Below are 23,267 nucleotides of genomic sequence, written 5' to 3'. Positions count from 1 at the left end.
AGAAAGACGGGGAAAAGTAAGTAGAATTCAAAGTGTTGTGGATTAATTACTTAATTAAATCTGTTTCTCGCGAGTTAATTATATGAATTACGCGTTTATTTGCATTTGAATTTGGAACGTATGAGGGAATAAATAAAAGGAAAAAAAAAAAAGAAAAAAAAAAGAAAAAAGAAAAAAGAGGATAAAAAAAGAAAGAAGAAAGGGAATTTGCCTGCTGGCAGTTTTCAGTTCTTCTTCGACAAACACTCGCACAAGAAGAGATTAGCACATGGACAAACATTACACTATAATACATTATATGGACACTTACAAATATATATGCTCTGACTCAGGTGAAAACGTTTTTCAAAGCTTATATTTTTCTGAATCTTTCTCTCTCTCTCTCTCCCTCTCTCTCTCTCTCTCGTCATGTATACTAATGCAAGATGGAGCAGAAAAAAAAGAAAGAAAAGCAAACTATGGATAAGAGAGCGAAAGCATTTTCCGTAATATAAAACGAAATTCATTTATAGCGAATCGTCGGTCGTCGAACTAAATGAGGTTTGACGTGAGGAAAAGCACAACTATCGGCTCTCCTCCTCTCTCTCTTTCTCTCTCTCTCTCTCTCTCTCTCTCTCTCTCTTTCTGTCTCTGACTTTCTTTTTCCACTGAATAAATTCTCGCGACTTATTCAAGGGACAACATAGCAGTTTTACGCTAGGGTTCTCTCTCTCTCCCTCTCTCTCTCTCTCTTTCTTTTTCTTTCGCTCTTTAGCCCTGCGCGTCGCTTTAAAAAGAAGTAGGTTACAGAGCCTAGATAGAGTACAATACATATATAAAGAAAAAGAAAAAAAAAAAAAAAAGAAAAAAAAAATAGAAGAAAAAGAAAAAAAATTATGTGCACGGAGTAAGGAAGGCAAAGGAAGAAACACTGAAGTACAGTTCATATTCATATGTGGCATTAAAAAAGTGAGAAAATCGATATCAGTCGTTGCAAAGTGCCTACTCTATCCAACCATCCAACTAACCATCCATTCATCCAACCATCCATCCATGCATCCATCCATACTTCCATACATATACTTTTTCTCATTCTATCCATCGTTGACTTTTTTACATCTTTCTAAAACGTTCATTATTTCTATACTTTTCAATGATAACATTATTATTTACTATTGTTTATTATTATTGTTATATACAATGTTTGTTTATATTTATTGTATATTTTTTCTTTATATAAAACGTTTCAATCAATGCTCTCTTTCTTTTCATTGTTTTCGTATATTTTCTTTCTCTCTCTCTCTCTCTCTCTCTCTCTCTCTCTCTCTCTCTCTCTTTCTCTCTCTCTCTCCTTGAACTTTAAAAACATGTGATCGTTGATAGTAACTCATCATCTCCGCCAACTTTCGTTCCGATCCTTATCTAGTTGTCAAAGAAGTTGAGAGTTGTTCTATCAGGGCTGTTGGATGGCGTGCAAAGTTATTCAAATTATTTAAATTAGATCATGCCGTGCCCTTACAAATGAAGAAAACATATACGGGCACGTGTTACGTGCATACATATTTTTCACGTGTGTTAAGTTACGTGTTGATACATATCAACGCGCACGCTCGCGAGCGTACGCGCGTGTCTATGTACATGTGTATGTGTATCAACAAAGTAGGCTATAGGAATTCTCCCAACCGGAAGCAGAGTTCCGCGGGCAAACGCTTCGCGTGAGAAACAGTTTGATCGGCGGATAATCAAAGGGTTTCCTCGAAATTTTACATTAAAAAGAAGGATGAGGGGGAAAGGGTGACCCGGACCCTATACGTTGCTTCGAGAAATTCGTAAAATCATTCTTCTCCTGCATATATTATATATAACTAATTATATATAACTCCTGTATATAACATGCATCTTTCTAAGAATTGAACTTTGTGTTACGAGAATTACATAGTACTTAGGATCGAGTATGTAATTTCATTGAGATAGAAAAAATAGTAGAAAAAAGGAGAAAGAGATAGATAGATAGAGAGATAGAGAGAGAAAGAGAGAGAGAGAGAGAGAGAGAGAGAGAGAGAAAAATAAAGAGAAAAAAAAAGAGAGAGAAAGAATACGTGTTTCGATATTCATCATTTTCTTTCTTCTTCTTATTCTACTTCAATCTTTCGAGAGTAAACCACTGTTGGTTTGAAAACAACAACATAACTCTATGCCAGACGCTACTGAGAAACAATAATACAAGTAATGAAGATGAGAGCCTAGATGGATAACGTCGATTTGGTCCGAAAAGGAACGGCACGTGTTGCGGTTAAAATATCCATACCGAACACGAACCAATATGCGCCCCTCGATATGAATAAAACAGTAAATTCTTTTTGCTCATGACCCATATACAATATACCTGTGTACATTATACATACATGCATATATACATACATATGTATGTATACATATATATATATGTACATATATACATATATATATACATATATATATATATATGTATGTATATATATCTACATAAAACTAACCGCGGAAGGTTATGAGCGCTAGTAATGTTAAATTTATTTGCGACCCAGCCGACGAATGAACGTTTCCATAATGTCGGCTTTTGCCTTCGGGTTAAGTGTCCGCCTCCCCCTCCCCACTTCTCGCCGAACCATCATTTCATTCTATATTTATTTAAAATAAAACCAATCATCCTTCGAATAATATATTTCAATAACTTCGAAAAAAATGTACACACAACATTTAATGTAAATTTTTTAATTCAATTGACCTGATACTTGTTAGACTTATTTATTTTCCTCTTTTTTTTTTTTATTTTTCTTTTATTATTATTATTTTATTTCATTTCGTTTTAACAAATTTTGATAAATTTAATCTATACAGATACATAGTTAGATCGAAAAGATTAAATTGATGATTCCTTTAAAATGCGCGGCTTTAATCGGGTCACACATGCATTCAATAATAGCAGATTCCTGTACGTACGCTCGATAAGTGGTACAAGTTGGATATTGATCAGACCAACTGGTAGTTACCTGTATATAGACTGCCATCTATCCGTAGAAATTTCAGTCACGTAGTCGGAAAAAGCACTTCGCGACAATGAGGTTCTACGACATAACACGCGGACACCCACGTGTATACATGATATAATCGATTCGAAAAGTATACTTCAACTTTTCGCTTTGTACATATGTTCGTTTAAACTCTAAGGTACTTTAACTTTATTACAAAATATATCCTTTCGGTAAAGAACAAGAATTCTGTATTTCCCTGTACCCACTTGGTTGGTTATTCATATAATCTATCAACTATTGTCTCTAAAGAACGCGATAAAACGGGACAAAGTTAAATTGGAAAGTTAAATTGACTCTGATAAGAAGCAAGAGAAAGACAATTCTAGATATTTCGCATGACGTTTTTAAAATATCAAAGGACGGATGAACGTAATTTAAGAATATAACTAATACGAAGATACGCATATATAAATATTTACGCGCCAAACGAAAACACACTCGTTGTCTTGTAAAAACAATTTAATTTCTCTAAAGAGATTTAAATTACTACTCAAAGATCAAGTAAATTCAACGATAATGAACGAATACATTTTCAAACATTACCATCGATTTTATTACTGTCGAATGTATATACATATACATGTGTGTGTGTGTGTGTGTGTGTGTGTGTGTGTGTTTATGCGCGTGTATATGTATAACAAGTGACAGTAATAAATTGATGATCGATGAGACGATGTTGAAAGATAGAAAAAAAAAAACTTTATTATAAAATGGAATTTTGAGAGAGATGAGTTCGATGGAAATTACAATGTATGATTCTAACATGATACTATCGAAAATCGTGATCGCCACGTATCGCGGATAAATGATTCCTCACGTTAATCGATAATTGAAGAAGATGATGAAGCAACGTTGCATTAAACACGAGCGAAGGCAGTTTCCCGAGGCAGCAGCAGCAGACCTTCGTAGTCGTCGCAATAATTCATAAGATACGACGAAATTCCTTTTCCGTAGATTGGAGTCGAGGCTTAGATTGTATTTATAGAAATCTCAATTTCCAACGATTATATCGACCAAATACATCGGCCGCATTTATTGTTACGCAAAGAAACCAATCGGCGAAGACGTCGCAAAAATAAAGTTATTAAGAAAAAATAACTCTCATTCGAATAATCGAATAATATTTTTTTTTTTAACTCGTAACATGACATATCACTTTAGATAATGTCATTCATAATTATATCGGGTGATAATGTTCAAACTTAATATGAGTATCTTGGTTATTGTTTATGATAACAACAAATTCCTGTAAATAGTATCTGTTGCATCGATTAAACTTTGAAATACAATAGATACATTAACATGCAATAATCGCAATAGAACAAATATAGAACGTTTTGAATTTGCCTTGAAAAAATACTTTAACAATTTTCTATAAGGAAAGAAATATCAAGTTCCTTCGTAAATAATAACATCGATGATATTTCTTGTATTTCGAAAAATATGATCTTCGGATTTAATTCTTTAAACCCTCCCTTCTCATTGTATCAGCCACTTTTGAATCGAGCATATTTTTTCCTCCCAAAAAAAAAAAAAGAAAAAAAGAATCTTCGTCTATCATCAAAAGAAATCAAGATATTTATATTTTCGGTTTTAAATGATTCACCCAATATATATGTCATGTCTCAGAACAATCATGTTACACTTTCTTCATATTTTTTTGCTTTTTCCTTTAGCATCAGGCGTTCTCGTAAAATGTGTATTAATAATAATGGCGACTTATATGGCCAGCATTGTGATAAATTTTCCATGAAAGACGGGTACATAGGAGAATTATTAAAGATATTAGGTATAGTACTTACACAGAGAAGTGATACAGGAAGCACTTCCAGCCGGTGGGACGTTCCAAAAAGTTGTAAACTTGACCCTGGAAGGTTGCTTTTCCAGCACGGCGATGTTCCTTTACATGATAACGACCCTCCCACGTGTTACGATCACCTCCGATTCCAGTGCCACCCAACAGTAGCCTAGGATCGACACCTGAAAAATCGTGAAATTCAAATAAATGATCTTTAATAAAAATTTTCAATATGAATTGAAATTAGAAGGCGGCCATTTTTCTTTGTCATCTTACTTAACTTAAAATTCTTAAGAGATTTAAATTAGATTGAGGGAACAATTAGAATAATATTTATTACACACACACACACACACACACACACACACATCCTCTTGTTATCTGCGCGTTTCTCTATTACTGCCTACTAGCAACTCCAACACATTTTTGCATAGAAACGTCTGAGAAAAAGTAGTCTTATTTTGAGTGGAAAAAATTACACGTACTTGTAAATGTACGTATTTGATTTTATTTATTATATAAATATGCATTTTCCTCTAGTAAAAAAAATATACATTTTAAATTCATCAAATTCAGCACCAAAAAATTCCACCACTTTAGTGTTTTCCTCGAAAAGCAATAACTGGAAGCATATTGATCAGCCGTTCAACACCACCCACCAAAATCAATCGACTTTGTGTATCCAACTACATTTGGCTTTTCGATTACTTCTTCTTGTACTTCTTCGTATAAATCTTTAATTGGTCATCATTCCTGCATTATGTCAGTTGCTCAATAATTAAACTATTTTCTTATGCCTCCAAGCTGAGAACATTGTATTTCTATTTTTTTTATGCGACAGTCCTTTTTTTATGAAATTTTGGTTTCTTCAGAGTTCTTGGAATACCTTTTATGTTTGTTCTTATAGTCAAGTGACACTTCATTTTTCTTAATGCTAAAACAACCAAGGAAAGTAAAAATGACTTGTTTGTCATTTCTTATTTATTATCATTACTCATTTTCAATACATTTTGTATGATTTTTTCTAAAATATGTAAATAATTAATTCTGTAAAACAGTTTTCTTTTTTCTTGCCCTTTTATTGTAAAATTTTATATAGTATACCTATATATATATCAAAATGAGTCATTTGAAACACCCACGGAACGTAGATAAACGTGTGATTTTTTTTTCTTTTGCACATTTTCAAAAAAAGTGTCAACACCAACGGCATATGCAAAACGACATATCATGAAAGATAATGTGAGAACAGCATTTTCTTTGATACTTTGCACTTTGCAGTTATGAGACATATAAAAACTTGCACCAAAGTAGAAACCCGTCAGATTTTATATAACGACTGGATTCTATTGTTATCAGAGTTGAATGAATTTATAGCAATTTTATATGCCAGTGGGGCATACAAAGCAAAGGACCTAAGACTTTCATATTTATGATCCAAAAGATAAGGATCTGAATTTTTCTCCAAAACAATGAGCAGAAATAAATTCGCCGAAATTCTGAAGAAAACTGAAAGAAGCTAACGATTGCAAATAGATAAATTTACATTACTTTCAGAAGTATGGAATAAATTTGCTGAAAATAGCCAAATGTATTATAAACCAGGAACTGCCATTACAATTGATGAATAATTATTTTCGATCAAAGCTAGATATCGATTTACGCAGTATATGCCAAACAAGCCAAATAAGTTTGGTATAAAATTCTAATTGGCGTCGAATGTAAAAAGTAAATATGTTGTAAATGCATTTCCCTACTTAGGAAAAGATGAAATAAGATTATCAGTATCTTTGGGTGAATTTATCGTCCTAAAACTTATGGAATCACATATTGGTTGCAGGAAAACAGTGACAATAGGTAATTTCTTTACAAGTTTGTCATTTGAAACAAAAACTGACAACTAAAAGAACTTCTTTAATTGGAACCATTAAACAAAATAGGAAAGAATTACCTAAATTTGAAAAATCAAAAAAGTATAATATACCTCGCTTTTCGACAATTCTTTATAAAACATAAAATTGCTCTCTTACTATATACAAGAGTAAATCAAATAAAAAAGTATTGTCATTGAATTCGGTACATAAATCTTTTAAAATTAAAAAAGATGGTAAATGTTTGCCTGAAATTGTGACATTTTATAACATCAAATTTGTTATCATATACGTAGATATGACAAATCAAATGGCCAGAAAATATTAAATTGCCGGTATAAATGCCTAGATATTATACAAAGAAACAATAGGAGAAAATATTTCAAGAAAAGACATCTTATTTCAATTAACCAAAGAACTTACAGATGATTACAAAGATCTAACAGGACGATCTTCGATTAGAAATAGAAGAAATATCTTCATATATATATATAGAAGAAATATCACAAAACGACATACGTATTTCGATGAAATCTAAACAGTGTCAAATAGCATATTATACTAATAATAAAATGAAGAATATTTGTGGTAGATGTAATAAACGAGTCTGTGGTACATGCTCTGCTAAAATAATTGTAACTTGTAAAAAATATCTTTGAATTTTATATTTAATTATTTCTAAAATTATTAATGTTATTATCTTACTATTATTATTCAATTTATATTCAATTTTCGTTCATAAAATTTAAAAAACAAGTCATTTTGACCCTTCCAGTGGAAGTAGATATACGTCAATCGTCGATTGTTCTAGCGTTAATTCTTCAGTTAAGAATACACTTTAGTTAAGAATAGGTGTAATACTTATCCTTTTACGGTAGGTACATAATCTAATAATTGTTAATAAGACGCAGAACAATTTTGGTGATGAATATTAAATCTGGTCTTGAAAAATGTTCGGATGTGATACTTCCATAAAACGTTTTCGAATACCCTACTAACGTATTCGAATACCCTACTTGGTAGATTTATTGGGATTGTATGTAATAAAACTTATTTTTCTTGTAAATTTTTACTATAGATTCATCAACGCACATATTTTCTCAAGGTCAAAATGTCTGGAAAATTTTAAATTTACATATTTCAAAAAATTATTTGCTCGTTGAATACAAGTTCTAATATCATTTCTTGCAGGATCAGGTCTTTTCAAATATAATATCCAAAATATCTGGTTCAATCTTTCCTTTGTAAATATTTTACTAAAAAAAGGGATCCTTTACTTTTGTCCCTAACTGACCAGTATGCTTGTATATTTGCCAGTATTATACTCATATGGTATAATTTCGCTATCATTACTTGAAGTATCAGAAACATAATCAACATTTTTTTTTTTGGATATTAATATACTTAAATAATCTTTTGATACTTCAATATAAATATATCTTCACTATCACTCATCTCTAAATTCTCATCATAACATTCATTCTTCTTCACGTTTTTAACCATAAAAAAAGGTTATAAAATAATTTCACCTCAATATTATAAACGTAGCACGTTTTAACCCATTTGCATCATGCGTCTACTTAATGTACCGTATTCAAAAATCAGCAATATTCAATTGATGATCGGCCCGTATCACCGCGCGTAGTCGATCGTAAGTGCAGTACATGACAACAGAATTATATTTTTTAAAACAGTGGATACATCGCAAACAACGAATTTTATATTTCTTTTTTATTAAAATTGAAAAAATTAATATTATTTTATAGATAAAATAAAAAATTTATTTTTCGTAAAATTCCTTAAAGTGATCAACACATAATGATACATTGCAAACAACGAATTTTATATTTTTTTATTAAAATAGAAAAAATTAAAATTATTTTATAGATAAAATAAAAAATTTATTTTTCGTGAAATTCCTTAAAGTGATCATTACATAATGGTACATCGCAAACATAGCATTTATAAATCGTTTCTCTTCGCAAAGACTTAGATAAGCATACAACGCATCGCTTTGATGTTCTTTTTCCTTTTGCTAGAGTTGTAGGTATCCGTATAGGAAAATGCCTGCCAGTATATCGCGTTATCGAATCATTGATAGATGATATTTAAATATAGATTGAAAACACTTACTCATAATGACAGTTTGAAAGATTTACACAACAAAAATAAAACTTGTTTAGAATACAATGAACTGAAGAGATCAGACGCGATCTGTGGCATCTGAAGAATATTCGGTAATTGATAATGAAAAGCAATCGCGGGCTTGCAAATATAGACGTGCTCGATGATAAAAGACAGTAGCAGCTCGCGGATATATTCGCGCTTTGATGCAAATGGGTTAATTGCAAATAACAATTGCAAATGGCGATGATGACAAAGCATCTTAAATGTAATCATATTCACTACATTTTGTTCAAAGCATGTGTAACTAATACAAGCGGGAAACGCTGTCCCCATCATACGTCTATCATATCAGTATATAAGCTTGTTGATATTCCCCTCCTATGCATACATAACAATTAGTTTCGTAGAATAAGTAGTATTACTATACTGTGCACTCACACTTTTAATCTCTCATAAATATATCTTTCTTTGATGGTAGCATGCGTCACACAATGATTCGTGTTAGATATGACGTCGGTATGCATTTATTTTACGATAAATGTATAAAAAATAATAAATATAATCGAAACATATATCAAAACACGAGTTCATTTCCATACTATTTATGAAGTAGAATTCTCAGCATTTTTTTTCTTACTTTGGTTGTCCCTGTAGGACTAATCCATTCTATACGACTTCGATTATTACTACTAATAATAATATGCTACTATTACTAATACTGATGATAATAATAATAATAATAATAATAATAATAATAATAATAATAATAATAATAATAATAATAATAATAATAATAATAATAGAATAGAATAGAATAGAATAGAATAGAATAGAATAGAATAGAATAGAATAGAATAGAATAGAATAGAATAATAAAAAAAGTGTACGTAAATATTATTTATATACGTCTAGATATTATTTAATACATTTTATATTATAATAGTAAAAACAATTAATTTCGACTGATTATGAGTAAGAAACAGTGTCGAAATAAATGCATTATGATCATAAGGTAATAAGCAAAAAGAAACTATAATGGACGAAAACAAAAGAGACGTTTTATACTTTTTTCATATGTCCTTTATATTAGATAGGCAATCATGTATTGAAATTATCAAGGACATGATTTTTTGAGAATTCACGTATCAAACCACCACGTAAAATGATACATTTTTTCTTCTTTTGTTATCATAAATTACCGTCATCATATGTGCCATGATGTATACAATATAAGTATATTCTTCTGTTTCTTCTTCTTATTATTGTTTTTGTTATTATATTATTACATTAAATATTATTATTATAGTAATAGTAGTTGTAATAGTAATAATATGAAGTGAATTCTTACAGAGGAAAACATAACAAAATAGCGCTGGAAGAAAAATTTCGTAGATAATGTGAAAACGAACTCATGTTTTGAAATTTATCAAAAATAATATATGATATATATATGTTCACTAACTATTAATGTTAAGAAATAATCGACAAATGTATATATTTTATATGCATTTGTCATCGAACAAAATTATACTGCTGTTGTCCTATGTAACACAGATCACCGCGAAATTCATCAGTGGAGGAAAATAAATATAAAAGATTGGATTTAGTAACATCTTACTAAATTATCAAATAAGGAAAAAAAGAATAAATTAGTTCATTATTTTTTTTTACATCGATACAATAAAAAAAAAACCATCGGTAAATCATATTTTAGTCTCGAACCTAGAATTCCTGAGTTACTGATCTGGAAACTTCCCAATGTACTATACATTACTTATAAAATTTTTCTTTTTTCAGTCTATAAAACTAAAAGAAATTACAAATTTTTCTAAAATTTAACGATATTTTAAAAACTCAAATCCCTTGATATAAATAATTGAACATATATTTTTTTGTTTTTACCATAGAATTATCTGACTAAAACTCATTAAAATGATCGAGTGAGTTACCGTAGCTTCTCCGTGCGTCGTAAAACCCATCCGTGTATCGTAAAACCCATTTTTTTGCATTTGGAAATTTTCAAAAAATCTGAGCAAAAATCTGAGTTATTTACACACACAATCAAATAGGCAATCACTACTTCACGGACATAAAACATACACTATTCAAGCGTGTATATGAAAATCAGTACGAGCTTCATCTCTTTTGCCGCAAATTTGGAGGAGCGCCACAGTACTAATCTTTTTTTTTGCAAAAAATGTCGAATACAGCATTTACGCCATCAAGAAGAATAAAAGTAATTCTCGACCAATTTTAATGAACAAGGTCTTATTTTAAAGACATACGTTTAATCTACGGCACCCTTTCGTCAAATTTTTAAAAAGGCTTTATTTTCTTTGAAAAACATAGTATTAAAAAATGATATTTTTCAAGAATAATTTATGCACAAACTAAAAGCTTTTTCAAAACTCCGTCAAAAGGGTGTCGGAGATTAAATTTTCGTCTTTAAGATAAGATCTTGTTCATTAAAATTGGTCAATAATTAGGCCCTTTCTCATAGAAACCATTAAAAGATCAGGGTAATGAACAGCTTTAAAAACAGCCTTCAAAACGAAATTATATATATATATATATATATAATTTTTGTTAAATGATAATTATTCAATTATATAACGAGATAAAATAATAAAATATAAGATTGAATAATTCTATAAATAATTATTTACGCACACATATACATATACATACGCACGCGAGCGCGCGCGCGCGCGCACACACACACACACACACACATAACTTGTAAGAAAAATATTATTATTTATAAAATAAATAATATTTATAAATAAAATAATATTTTTATTTTACAAACGAAGAGCTTAACCGGATTTATTCGTTCGTACATGCTATTATATTTTTGAACAGTATTCAAGTTGGGAGTCTAATCTCTATGTTTACATCTATAATATGTCATCACGTTAAGTTACGCCTACATTACAATACTTTTTCATTCATCGAAAACTATAAATAACTGTTCTGAACAAATAATGACAATTGCGTGCGTTAATGCATACCTATATAACTACCTACTAACGTATACATTTATCGATTTCTCGTGATTAATTCAATTTTTATTCTAGTTCCTTTCGTTCAACATATTCTGATACTTTTATTGAATTGCCGCATAGATTTTCTTGCAATTAATATAAGAGACCAATAGAATGAATACGATAGGGGTAGATAAAGATAAAAAAAGAGAGAGAGAGAGAGAGAGAGAGAGAGAGAAAAAGAGAGATAAGTGTTACGCCAAACGAAGAGCCACAAAGAGATAAAAGATATGAGTGTTTGAAAAAGAAGTTGTTTATTACTTTGTGTTTTCCCTCAAATAACCTTCAGCTTGGCCTTGAAATTCAATCTATGTAATACTATGATCCTTCTTCTTTCCTTTTCCTGTCTCCTCTTTTCTTTACTTCTTTCCTTTTTCTTCTTCTCCTTTTTTTTTTAGTTATCTCGCATCTTCCTTATCAAGAACACATTACTTTCCCATTCATTCGAACGACAAATTTATAAAGAACACCAATTTGCAATGCTAAGGATCTGTTAATGCCGGTGAGATTCAATTCGGAAGAAATTGCAGTTGGTTTTTATAAGAAAAACTATTTTCTATTTTACCCTCAATTAAACTTTAAGGAACGATCTTTTGTGCGATTGTTAAACTTTAAATTATCAACATATTTTATCCTAACTATATTATGTTATTCTAATTGAACGCAGACTATATTTCAATGAATTTTTAACCGAATTACTTGACGATTTGTAATACAAGATTATCTTATTCAGATATACACAGTTCTTGTCGATGTTAATATTGATTTTTAATAAAATGGAATAAACTATTTTCATGCTAACTTTTCGTAATTATTTTCTTTGAAGTTACATCATATAATACATTTAAAAAAAAAAACCCCTTCCTTGATCAAAACTAAACTTATATTATTACAATCCATACAATTATATATTTAAAAACGACATATAATGTTTTCATCAGAAGAATTCCATTCGATCGAAAATTTATTTTTTTTTTTGAAAGCGTTTTGCTAGTGCAATAAAGTATGCCGAAAAGAAATTAACGGCGAAGGCATTATAGCTTACAAAAGAAATATATTTTGTTATCATATATATATAAATATATATATATATTTCTTTTATTTTTTAATATTTTAAAAAGATGTATTTTAATTATATTAAAAGAATATTTTTTATAAATATATCAATTTGTCGAAAAAGAGAAAAAGAACAAAGAAAATAGAAAAAAGAAAAAAAAAAGAAAAAAGAAAGAAAATGGACAAAAATATTCTATTCTTAAAGACAAAAGTGAAACAATAAATCCACGTGATATAATCTGGTAATAGATGATACTTATATTTTCTCTCGATTCCGTCTTCTTTCGTATGCTGGAATTTCTGTAGAAATTTGAACGTCGACCAGTACTATTGTTGTTTCCATCATTTTCGTAAGAGATCACAAAGACTGTTTTGTTCGTAACGTTAGATTGCATACTACGTAAGGAATATCCCAAAAGACCTTTACGATCCTCCACTTTGTATTTTCTATTTATTTCCTTGTCCTAAATGACATCATATAAAGTCACGTTATGTCACCGATCGTTCGTTTTCCTCTTCTTTCGTTATCATTCCTTATTCTATTTCCTTCTATAATATCGTTATCAATGACAGTCATCGTATTCGTAAGAGAAATAAGAAAAAAACAAATGGAAATAATTGAAGGAAAAAGAAGAAAGCAAAAGAAGAAGAAGAAGAAGAAAACAATTTTCATTCTGTATTACACATCACGAAGATCACTATGCACTAAGCAACTAAATGATAAAGTAAAAACAGTGCTTGACAACTCGGTTCACAACTTCGATGACCACAACGATCGGAATCCAATTATCGTTAAGTTAGTGTTAACCATGCACTGCTTATTTCAGACTCGTGAAAATAATCTCTTATGTAATTACCCTGACGTATGTACATAAGTCGATGATGACAATAATAAAAACGTTGCACGAACAAATAGAGAAAAAGAGAGCTCAACAAATGGTTTCACTAAAAATTTTAATTATATTCCTAATTGTAATCATAAAATTTTTATTTTCTTCTGAGGAATCATTTAATGGTAAGATAGATAGTATATATTTTTTTTTCTTTTCTCTCTCTCTCTCTCTCTCTCTCTCTCTCTCTCTCCCTCTCTCTCTCTCTCGATTAATCTCATTAATTGTATTGTTTGTTTTCTAAACACGGCACAACAACGTTAAAGGAAAAAAAAACAATCGAATTAATTTTTATTTATACGACTTAGTGTGTTAACACTTTTGTAGGATGACACTCGTTTTAGGTTTCCATATAAAAACTCGATCGTATTCCTTCTTTCTTTTTATTATCGTCGTCAGTTACTCTTTTCTAATTCCGATCTAATTCGAAGCAATCGAACGACTCGAGAGGTTTCGATTAATTTGACGATACTCTTCTTCGAATAGAGTATGCCATTTATAAATATTGAATTATCCGATATTACGTTATCGAAGACGACAACCGAGTATCGTGCTTATTGCTAATGATTACTCAATACTATTTTCAAAATTCATTTTGACGATACATCGACTCACAGATTAATCTCAACAAGGCCACGGTCAATTATATTAAAACAAATTTTCTAAAATATTTTTTTATAACTATAATCAATATTGTGTAGACTATCAAAAACGACAACCGAGTACCGTGTTTATTGCTAATGATTATTCAATACATTTTTTAGAATTCATTTTGACTATACCTAATTAATATAAATAAAAATCGCCATAACTAAAAATCACGATAACTAATCATTATAATGTAGCGTAACAAATCTGTTATAATATTATACATTAAAATAATAAAGATGATAATAATTCTATGATCACTTTTATGAATTCTATTGTAAAATTGTACAAAAAAATTTTCCTCGAATTAGTATCTCGTTTTTTCTTATCGTTTGCACGTTGAATACTGTGTATTACATTGTTATATATTAGAACAATCGAGATGGTAATAAATATATAAACACTTTATGAATTCTATTGTAAAATTGGATAGAAAAATTTCCTAAAATTAACTTCTCAATTTCACTTATTGTTAGCTCGTTGAATATTATTACGTATTAGAACTATAGTAAAAGCGTATAATAGGTTTGTTTAATATTAATTCGTAATTTCTTTTTCGTACCATGAATGTTATAACATTCATCGATGATTCACTTAATTTTGAATATTTTATATAAAACTATATTTTTAAGATTTCTTTTGTGACAGAATTATATTTTTTAATAATTATAAAATTTAATGTAAAGGTTATAATAAAACGAGTTCTCCTTTATTCTTTTATCTATCAATAATTATGAAAGATAGATGGAAGTATGTACATTAATTGGTGTAAAATCGATTCGAGAAACAAAGTATTCAAAATTAATTTCTATTTTCGTATAACAAATTTATAATAAATAATGTGTGAAGAGTTTCGTAAATATTAAATATTTTAATGAACATAACGATTTAACAAAGGATTAAAGCTTTCAAGAGAAAAAGATTTTTTCCTTTCTTTTTACAATTAAATTGTTCATCGTGAATGAGGGCAATTATTGGGTTGGCAACAAAGTAATTTCGGTTTTTTAGTATGAAATAAAAGTCAATTTTTTCTATACAAAAAATAAATTTTAATTAGTCAAATATCTTCCATTCTGTTCGATGACTTTTTACCGTCTTCCTGGTAACTTCACAATTCCGCGCTCATAGAACTTCTGGTTCTTATCAGCAAAAAACTCAACCAAGTGCGATTTGAGATCATCGTTATTACTGAAATTTTTACCATTTAAAAAGGTTTTGTAAACTTTGAAATAAATAATAATCCGATTGTGCAAGATCAGGACTATATGGAGGATGCAACATCATTTCCAAACCAAACTCCTATAATTTCGTACGTGTTACTGAAGATGTATGAGGCCTCGCATTGTCGTGATGGAACAAAATTTCTTTGCGATTTGCCAATTTTGATCTTTTTTCTTTGATTGCATCTTCCAATTTCATAAGTCGTTGGCAGTAAATATCTGAGTTGATCATTCGGTTGTTTGGAAGCATCTCAAAATACACATCATCTTTGTAATCCCACCAAATTGACAGCATGATCTTTTTCTAATGCAATTTAGTCTTCGATATGATTTGTGCTTGTTCATCACACTTGGACCATGATATTTTTCGATTAATGTTATTGTAGACGATCCATTTTTCATCATCAGTGATAATTCCTTTCAAAAAAGGGTCAATTGCATTAAGTTTGAAATGCGTATCGCAGCAAATATTGATTCGTTGTAGTAAATGAATTTCTTTCAATTCATGCGCCACCCAAATATCGAACTTCTTAACGAGTCCAAAACATCTTACGTGATTTTCTTTTAGATATTTTGTGTGATAATTATTGTGTGTGATACATTTAACCTTTTTGCAATCTCTCGCACAGTTATATGACAATCGATTCAATTATGGCTTTCATTATGTCATCATCAAATCGAAATTACTTTCTTGTCAATCCAATATTTCTACAATAATATCGTCTTCGGAATTCTTTCTCGTCGGAACACCTTCGATAATCTACCTATAACAGAGGAACTATTTCCCGAAATGCTTCCGCCAACAAAATATGACGTCATTGAGCATCCCTACCATCTATAATCCTCGCATAAGCTGATGCTTCATCGTCAATATTTAAAGAACACACGGAAGCCCCTCGAAGAAAATTGCAATTAATGGAAGGCTTGGTGGTGATTCGTTCACGATAAATATCTTAAGACATTAGTCTCGATCTTCTCCTTTTCCGAGGTTATCAGTCGATGCTTTAACTGTCGAATTCTACTCCCCATTTCATGTAACTAAATTATTGAAGAATATAATATGATATAAAATAAGAGTTCTCATAATTTCTTCCAACAAATAATATTACAATTTTATAACAATAATAATAATAATAATAATAATAATAATAATAATAATAATAATAATAATAATAATAATAATAATAATAATAATAATTTGAATTGTTTGTTTGATCACCTCGTTTTCATCTAAAATTAACTTCAACGTAGAAACTTAATAATGATATTTTTTTGAATATTTATTTCATCAAGACCAGAGCATGTTTTTTTGTCTCTATAATTTAAAACAATAAATTTTCATTTTTCTTACTATTAAGTATTAATATATCGTTAAAAATATCATCGTATAAATAATATTTTAATTGTGATAATACGTATTTTAAAAATGAGATTGATATTTCGACATCAACTTATGTAGGTGATACTGCTAAAACTAGTGAATATAATTCTGAAAAATTTCTTTCTCCTTATTCCAAGATTTTAAAATATTCTCTATAAATCGTCCTCGTGGCATACTGAGAGGCTCCTTGAACAAATGTTTCATGACAATGCATTAATATTGCAAAACGGATTAGAATAAATCCAAGACCTTTTGATCATAGAATGAAACTTTTTATCAAGAATTCCATAGATACGATTAAATAAATTTTCAAAACTTACGTATATTGCAAAACAATACTAATACCTCTGTCATAATATATTTAAATCTCAAATGTTGATCAGTCATTAAGAATATGCTTGATCTCTAACAAATAATAATTATTTGTATATAATATTATGATCCTAAAAAAGAACTATAACTACATAAGTATTTTCGATTATTATAACGGTATAAAGATACAATCGAAAAGTAACGGTATAATATCGGTATTTTTCTTTCAATAGAAAAAATTCTTCAACAATACGAACTATTCGTTAAATGCAGATAATTTTTAAGTATCATTTGACATTTCTACACAAATTATTATTCGAACAGCCATTTCATTAATCGGATCTGTGTTATTAGGATTTTAATTAAAAGGATATGTTATTCTCACTCTTCTTTCACCTAAATTGTATAAGAGATAGAAAAAAAAGAAATAAAAGACAAAGAGTTAAGACGAGATATCTCTTACCTCCAGTAAAGGTGTCATTAATGTCGGACTGTAAGGTGGCACTGGTATCGGAAAGTGGCGATGGTGCGGGCCTTAAATCCGATGGCGGCTCCAACCTCAATAAATCATTTCCACTATCTCCAGTACCTCCCCCATTCCCTCTTCCCACCTGTACAATCGTCACATTCAAAGGTCCCCGGTTACCTATCATAAAACACAATATGCTTTGATAAGTTTTGGAATATAAATTTCTTTAAAAGAGATAATGTTTCCATGAAAAAGAAAGAAAAGAAAAAAGAACAAAAATATTTAATATTTGCAAAGCGATCCTCGCAATATCATAGATCATTCGAGTTGTGTGTCTAATACTAATCTCTTTATCCCCTACTAATTCGAATTAAATCGAGTCTCACAACGTGATTAAAGGCTGCCTATCATTTATTCAAACGAGAAAATCCGAAAGGATATCGATTACGAAACGTGTGTTAAATATGTACTGGCTTATCGAAAGTTCATTCTATTTACAATTAGTACAGTTTTTATCACGAAACGACAAAATCTTATCGGTTGACCGATCAAATATAAACGAACTTTTTGTGGAATGTAAAACAAAGGGAAAATCGTTCTGATATATTTAAAATCTTATCTCTAATCTTGTTTCTATAAAACATTCAAGTGTAAATAAAAAAAAAATATATATAAAATAGAAGAGAAAAGGAAAAAGAAAAGAATGGAAAAAAGATAAGAAAAAAAGAAAAGAAGAAAAAGAAAAATGCAAATTTACATTTGTAATATTATTATCTATATATTTCAGATAATTTAAGTTGAATATATTTCTTATAGTTATACGCAGTTTGATTACGTGAAGATTAAATAAAGTGGACAAAATTAGTTAGAAAAGGTGTTGGTTTCGTCTAGAGAAGGCAGGATCATCGGCACTTCTCGACGATGTCGCTAAGTAGTAATTAACCTCGGTGTCATTTTCTCACCCCTCACCCTCTCTTCTCCTGGGTAAACCCAGCTAAAATTGAATCCGTTTAACCGTACGACGAAAGATCGAGAGACAGGAGGTAGAGGATGATTTGTATTCGTCGTTCACTGACAGAGAACGAGAAAGAGGGGGGAAAGAGAAAAGAGGGCGAGAGAGAGAGAGAGAGAAGAGAGAGAGAGAGATGAGAGAGCGACAGAAATTCATTGGCTCGAAGAAAGAATATAATTCGATGCAGAAACGTAAGATTGATCGATTTAACGATCGACTTTCGAGCATCAAAGACAAATAGAGAGAGAGAGAGAGAGGGAGAGAGAGAGAGAAAGAGAGAGAGAGAGAGAGAGAGAGAGAGGGAGAGAGAGAGAGAGAGAGAGAGGGAGAGAGAGAGAGAGAGAGAGAGAATTATTCATGATGTTGCAATCTGCGACGAACGTGTCTTATATCTCGTGTTTTATGTAGAAGATACACGTTAAGGGAAAGAATCTGTGAATAGAGAATCCACAATTTTTCCTATATTAAAAATCAAATTACTAAGAAATCCAAAAGAATTCTCACCTCTTATATATTTCCAATTGCAAATTAAATAATTCTCGTCTAAAAGAATTCTCACCTTTTGCATTTTTGTCAAAGAACGACGAACTTAATAATAAAAAAAGGGAAGAAAGATAAATAAAACAAGATTGATAATTATCTAATTATAATAATAATATATTTTATCTAATAATAATATTACGACGTAGATCTATCTGATACCATATTAAAACTAGTATCATCATGAAAAAGAATTCGAAACTCTGATTCATATTGAAGTCATGAATTGTTCGAATAAAAGTTCTCGTGACATGTAAATGGTTTAATTTCAAATGTAAAGTCATGAGGAGCTAGACTTTCTGTATAGAGATTATCCACTTTTGTGAATAATCCTGTTCCATGTACAAGTGAAGGATTATCTTGACCTACATATGGGTCACTGGACAGTGAACGTATTAAATAAACTATTCACTGTTCCACTAGGGATTTGGACAAACGTCAACATATGTATGAAAAAAAAAAAAAAAAGAAAAAAGGAAAAACAAAGTTTATTCCCCTGTAAACTTGAAGCGTCTCGAAAAAAGATGACTGGATAGAGCGAAGTAGAAGTCACGAAACGCATATAAATCGCCACTGGGTTGGTACTTGTTCTCTGAGGCTCTCTGTATCACACAGTGTGCAGGATCCATTGAAGACAACTTTGAATGACCCAGTTTGACAAGAGCTACAACATCTTGTTGTTAGTGTTTACCTATTCGACATTCGTAGTATGCTTATACAGCATTCAAGTAGGTACGTAGTACTATAATGAGGCACATGTGCATTTATGTACACAGGTAATTAAAGCTATACCTCGGGGCAATCACGAAGATATTACAACCGAGAAAAACTCAGAACAAAAGAAAATTTCAATATTAATATAAAAGATTAAAATAAAACGATCAATTTAGAAAATCCTATCCAAATCCTATTCAACTAATATAGAACTTCGTTAAAATACGAAAGTAAGTTTAACGAGTAGAACACCATTTTTATAACACTCTCATAGATTAACCAGATCTTTCCAATGACAAATAAACATGAAATAAAAGAATTATTTGTCATGTTTTAGTCGTGTGAGAATTTCAACCGTAAAAAAGAAATGTATTTATAACGAAAGATAATAAACGGGTTGAAAACTGTAATGTTATCCTTTTTCTAACCTATTATATTTAAACATCCGATATTTTATAACAATAAAAGAAATGATATGATAAAATAGAATAAGTTAAACAAAGACTCGCCTGTTCTTGAGGGTGGAAGTAACAATCCTTGGACCTCCTCGAGGGGCATGGCCTGTCCGTGATGTTCTCGATAGCGATGAGGACGATCTCTCATACCTTTTCGCGAACGAACACGTAGCGTCCGTTTTCGCGACGCTTCTCGTCGTCGGTGTCGTCGTCGTCGTCGTCGTCGTCGTCGTCGTCGTCGTTGTCGTCGTTGTCCTTGTCCTTGTCCTCGTCGTCGTCGTCGTCGTCGTCGTTTTCGTCCACCACGTCGTCCACGTCGTCCTTGCCGATCGACGGGAAAGACGATACGTCCTCGTTGTCGAGATTATTGGGATCGGGATCGGGTGTGGGATTAGGTTTAGGAAGCTGGGTGAGTCCTGGGGGACTCCTGGTGATGACGGTGGACGGTGATAGAGCGTCATCGCCCCGCCGTCGCACCTGAGACCATATCCCGCTCACCAAAATCGATCAATTCTCCAACTTGTTGTAGCGAAATTTTCCTCCATTCGGTTAAAACCTCTACCTCGCGTACCCGAAATTATTATTTTTGAAATCTGAAAAATAAAAAAAGAAAAAAGAAATTATGCAATCGTCGTTACATGTTAAAACTTATTTTTGTTAGAAATGTTTAAAAAAAGACAAATATTAAACTAGCTATTCAACAAATATTCCAATGGTAATAATTTAAGAAATTCTATTATAATTTTTTCTTTTTTATGTAATTTAACGAAGAATTTAATCGTCGCATACGTGTCTCATTGCGAATTAAACTACATTAAACATTCGTATCTTGTAATTACGCTATCACGTGCGTTTAACATATAACATAACTTTTTTCTTGTCTAAATAAAAATATTATATAATTTGAAAATTATAGTATTACTTATACTAGTATAATTTGAATGTTAAATATAATCCATACTTTAAAAAACATTTAAAACTTCAAATATGAAGTAACAATTAAATTTGTATCAATAAAATAAAATAAAACTGAAAACAATAAAGAAATATAGGTGCGTAACTTAAAAGTTACATGAAATTAAATTAAAAGTTAATTTAAGATGATAACTTACTATCGAAATTTTCGAACTTGTATCATAGATCGAAAATTATTCTCATTATTTACTTGACTTGAATTACTTTATATATTAAGGTGCTTATTTCGAAATTATACGTTTTATTAATTAAACATTATAATTTTTTTTTTTAGAATTAACGATTACAATCAAAGAATTTTTTTATTATCCAATTTGACTCAAATTATTTTACAAAGAATAAGATACTAATTTCGATATTATATACATCGATATTTTCATTTTATTCAATCGTTATTATAAAAACCACTTCTCTTGTTGTTATTTATATTTTCCATCGTTGTAGACATGCAGGCATCTACGTGTTTATGTACTTATAATTATCCACTTTTGATCATCAAATTAATCATAGTGCTTCACGAATATATATGGTCTTATCATACTCACGAATATACTTGAAATTACACGCAACGAACTATGAACGCACGCACACGCAGGAGATGGTTATGATATAGTTATAGATCGATTGAGAAACGTGTGTCGCGGTTAGTGGGTCTAGTTCGCTAGAATTGCAGAGAGTCCATACAAAGGAGGAAACTAGCCCCACGATCATGTCCTCGTCTATATTATAGACATTGCTATATTATCGTGATACGTAGTATATTTCTTTTTTATTCTCTCAATGTTCAACCATAGTTCCCTCGTTATCGATCGAACCGCCAATTTCCGAGTAACTCGATGGAAATCGTGCCCGCACGTGTTCGATAGGAAAATTAGTTATTATAACAGTATACTAGTCATCTAACTTGATTTATTACTCTCTCATATGTTCTATCGATGGACAACGTGTTGATAAACTCGAATTGCATGAAATATATATACAAACACATGCACAAAAAGTGTCCCAACAAAAAGTGTATACCAAGAATATTATGAAACTAGTAGTTTTAGTAGAAACTAGTAATTTTTTCGAAAAACGCTTAGACAGATCAATTTTGTTTTTGAGGAGACAGGTCCTTATATATTCATCCACTTTAAACTAGATCCAGGGGATTCGGGTGACAAGCTCCTTAAAGATCTTAAGTGACAACAGAGATCAAGTGGCATGTCATATGAAAGATCTTTTAATTCTCTGTAAAATGGTGTTATTTTTCATGTTTTTTTTTTTTTTGTTAATTTTGAGTTAAAAATTCCCGAGAAAATGATGCATTTGAAATTTCAGATACCAAAGAATTGCAGATTTCGAAGAAATTTTATTTTATTAAATATTATAAAAACATGAATCGCCAACATCCATGCAGTAATACAATGTTTCTACAGTATTACGTCAAACATTCTGCAATACTTCCGATGTATTTCGATAAATGTGTAGGCTGGTATCTTGATTGTAAAATTATTGGTCCATTCTTTTTATCAAATAATTTTATCGGAGAGTCATAGTTCAACTTACTTAGGAGGTAGATTTATTCATTGATCGTATAAATCATTCAAAACGACCTGAATATGCCAGAAGAGATATTTTTTCAACACAATGGAACTACTCCAGACTATATGCAGGTCCAATACGACAGTTATAAAACCAACATTTTTTCGATCATTTACGCCCT

At 30.4% G+C, this 23,267-nt stretch overlaps 1 protein-coding gene across 1 annotated transcript in view; it reads right to left on the bottom strand.

Annotated features, from left to right (window-relative positions):
• Positions 1-4,848: 4,848 nt before the first annotated feature.
• Positions 4,849-23,267, bottom strand: part of LOC118446877 (uncharacterized) — a 30,277-nt gene continuing 11,858 nt past the window's right edge. The window contains exons 2-4 of the mRNA XM_035878027.2: positions 20,642-21,180; positions 17,861-18,043; positions 4,849-5,030 (exon numbers count right to left, since the gene is read on the bottom strand). Coding sequence (XP_035733920.1) covers positions 4,849-5,030; positions 17,861-18,043; positions 20,642-20,735 — 459 coding nt within the window. The 5' untranslated portion in view covers positions 20,736-21,180. The remainder of the gene's footprint in view (positions 5,031-17,860; positions 18,044-20,641; positions 21,181-23,267) is intronic.

Source organism: Vespa mandarinia, chromosome 3 (genome assembly GCF_050613455.1).
Source record: "Vespa mandarinia isolate Hongniang chromosome 3, ASM5061345v1, whole genome shotgun sequence".
NCBI classification, from domain to species: domain Eukaryota; kingdom Metazoa; phylum Arthropoda; class Insecta; order Hymenoptera; family Vespidae; genus Vespa; species Vespa mandarinia.
The sequence above is the reverse complement of the archived record's forward strand: the minus strand, read 5'-3'. Positions and strand labels throughout refer to the sequence as shown.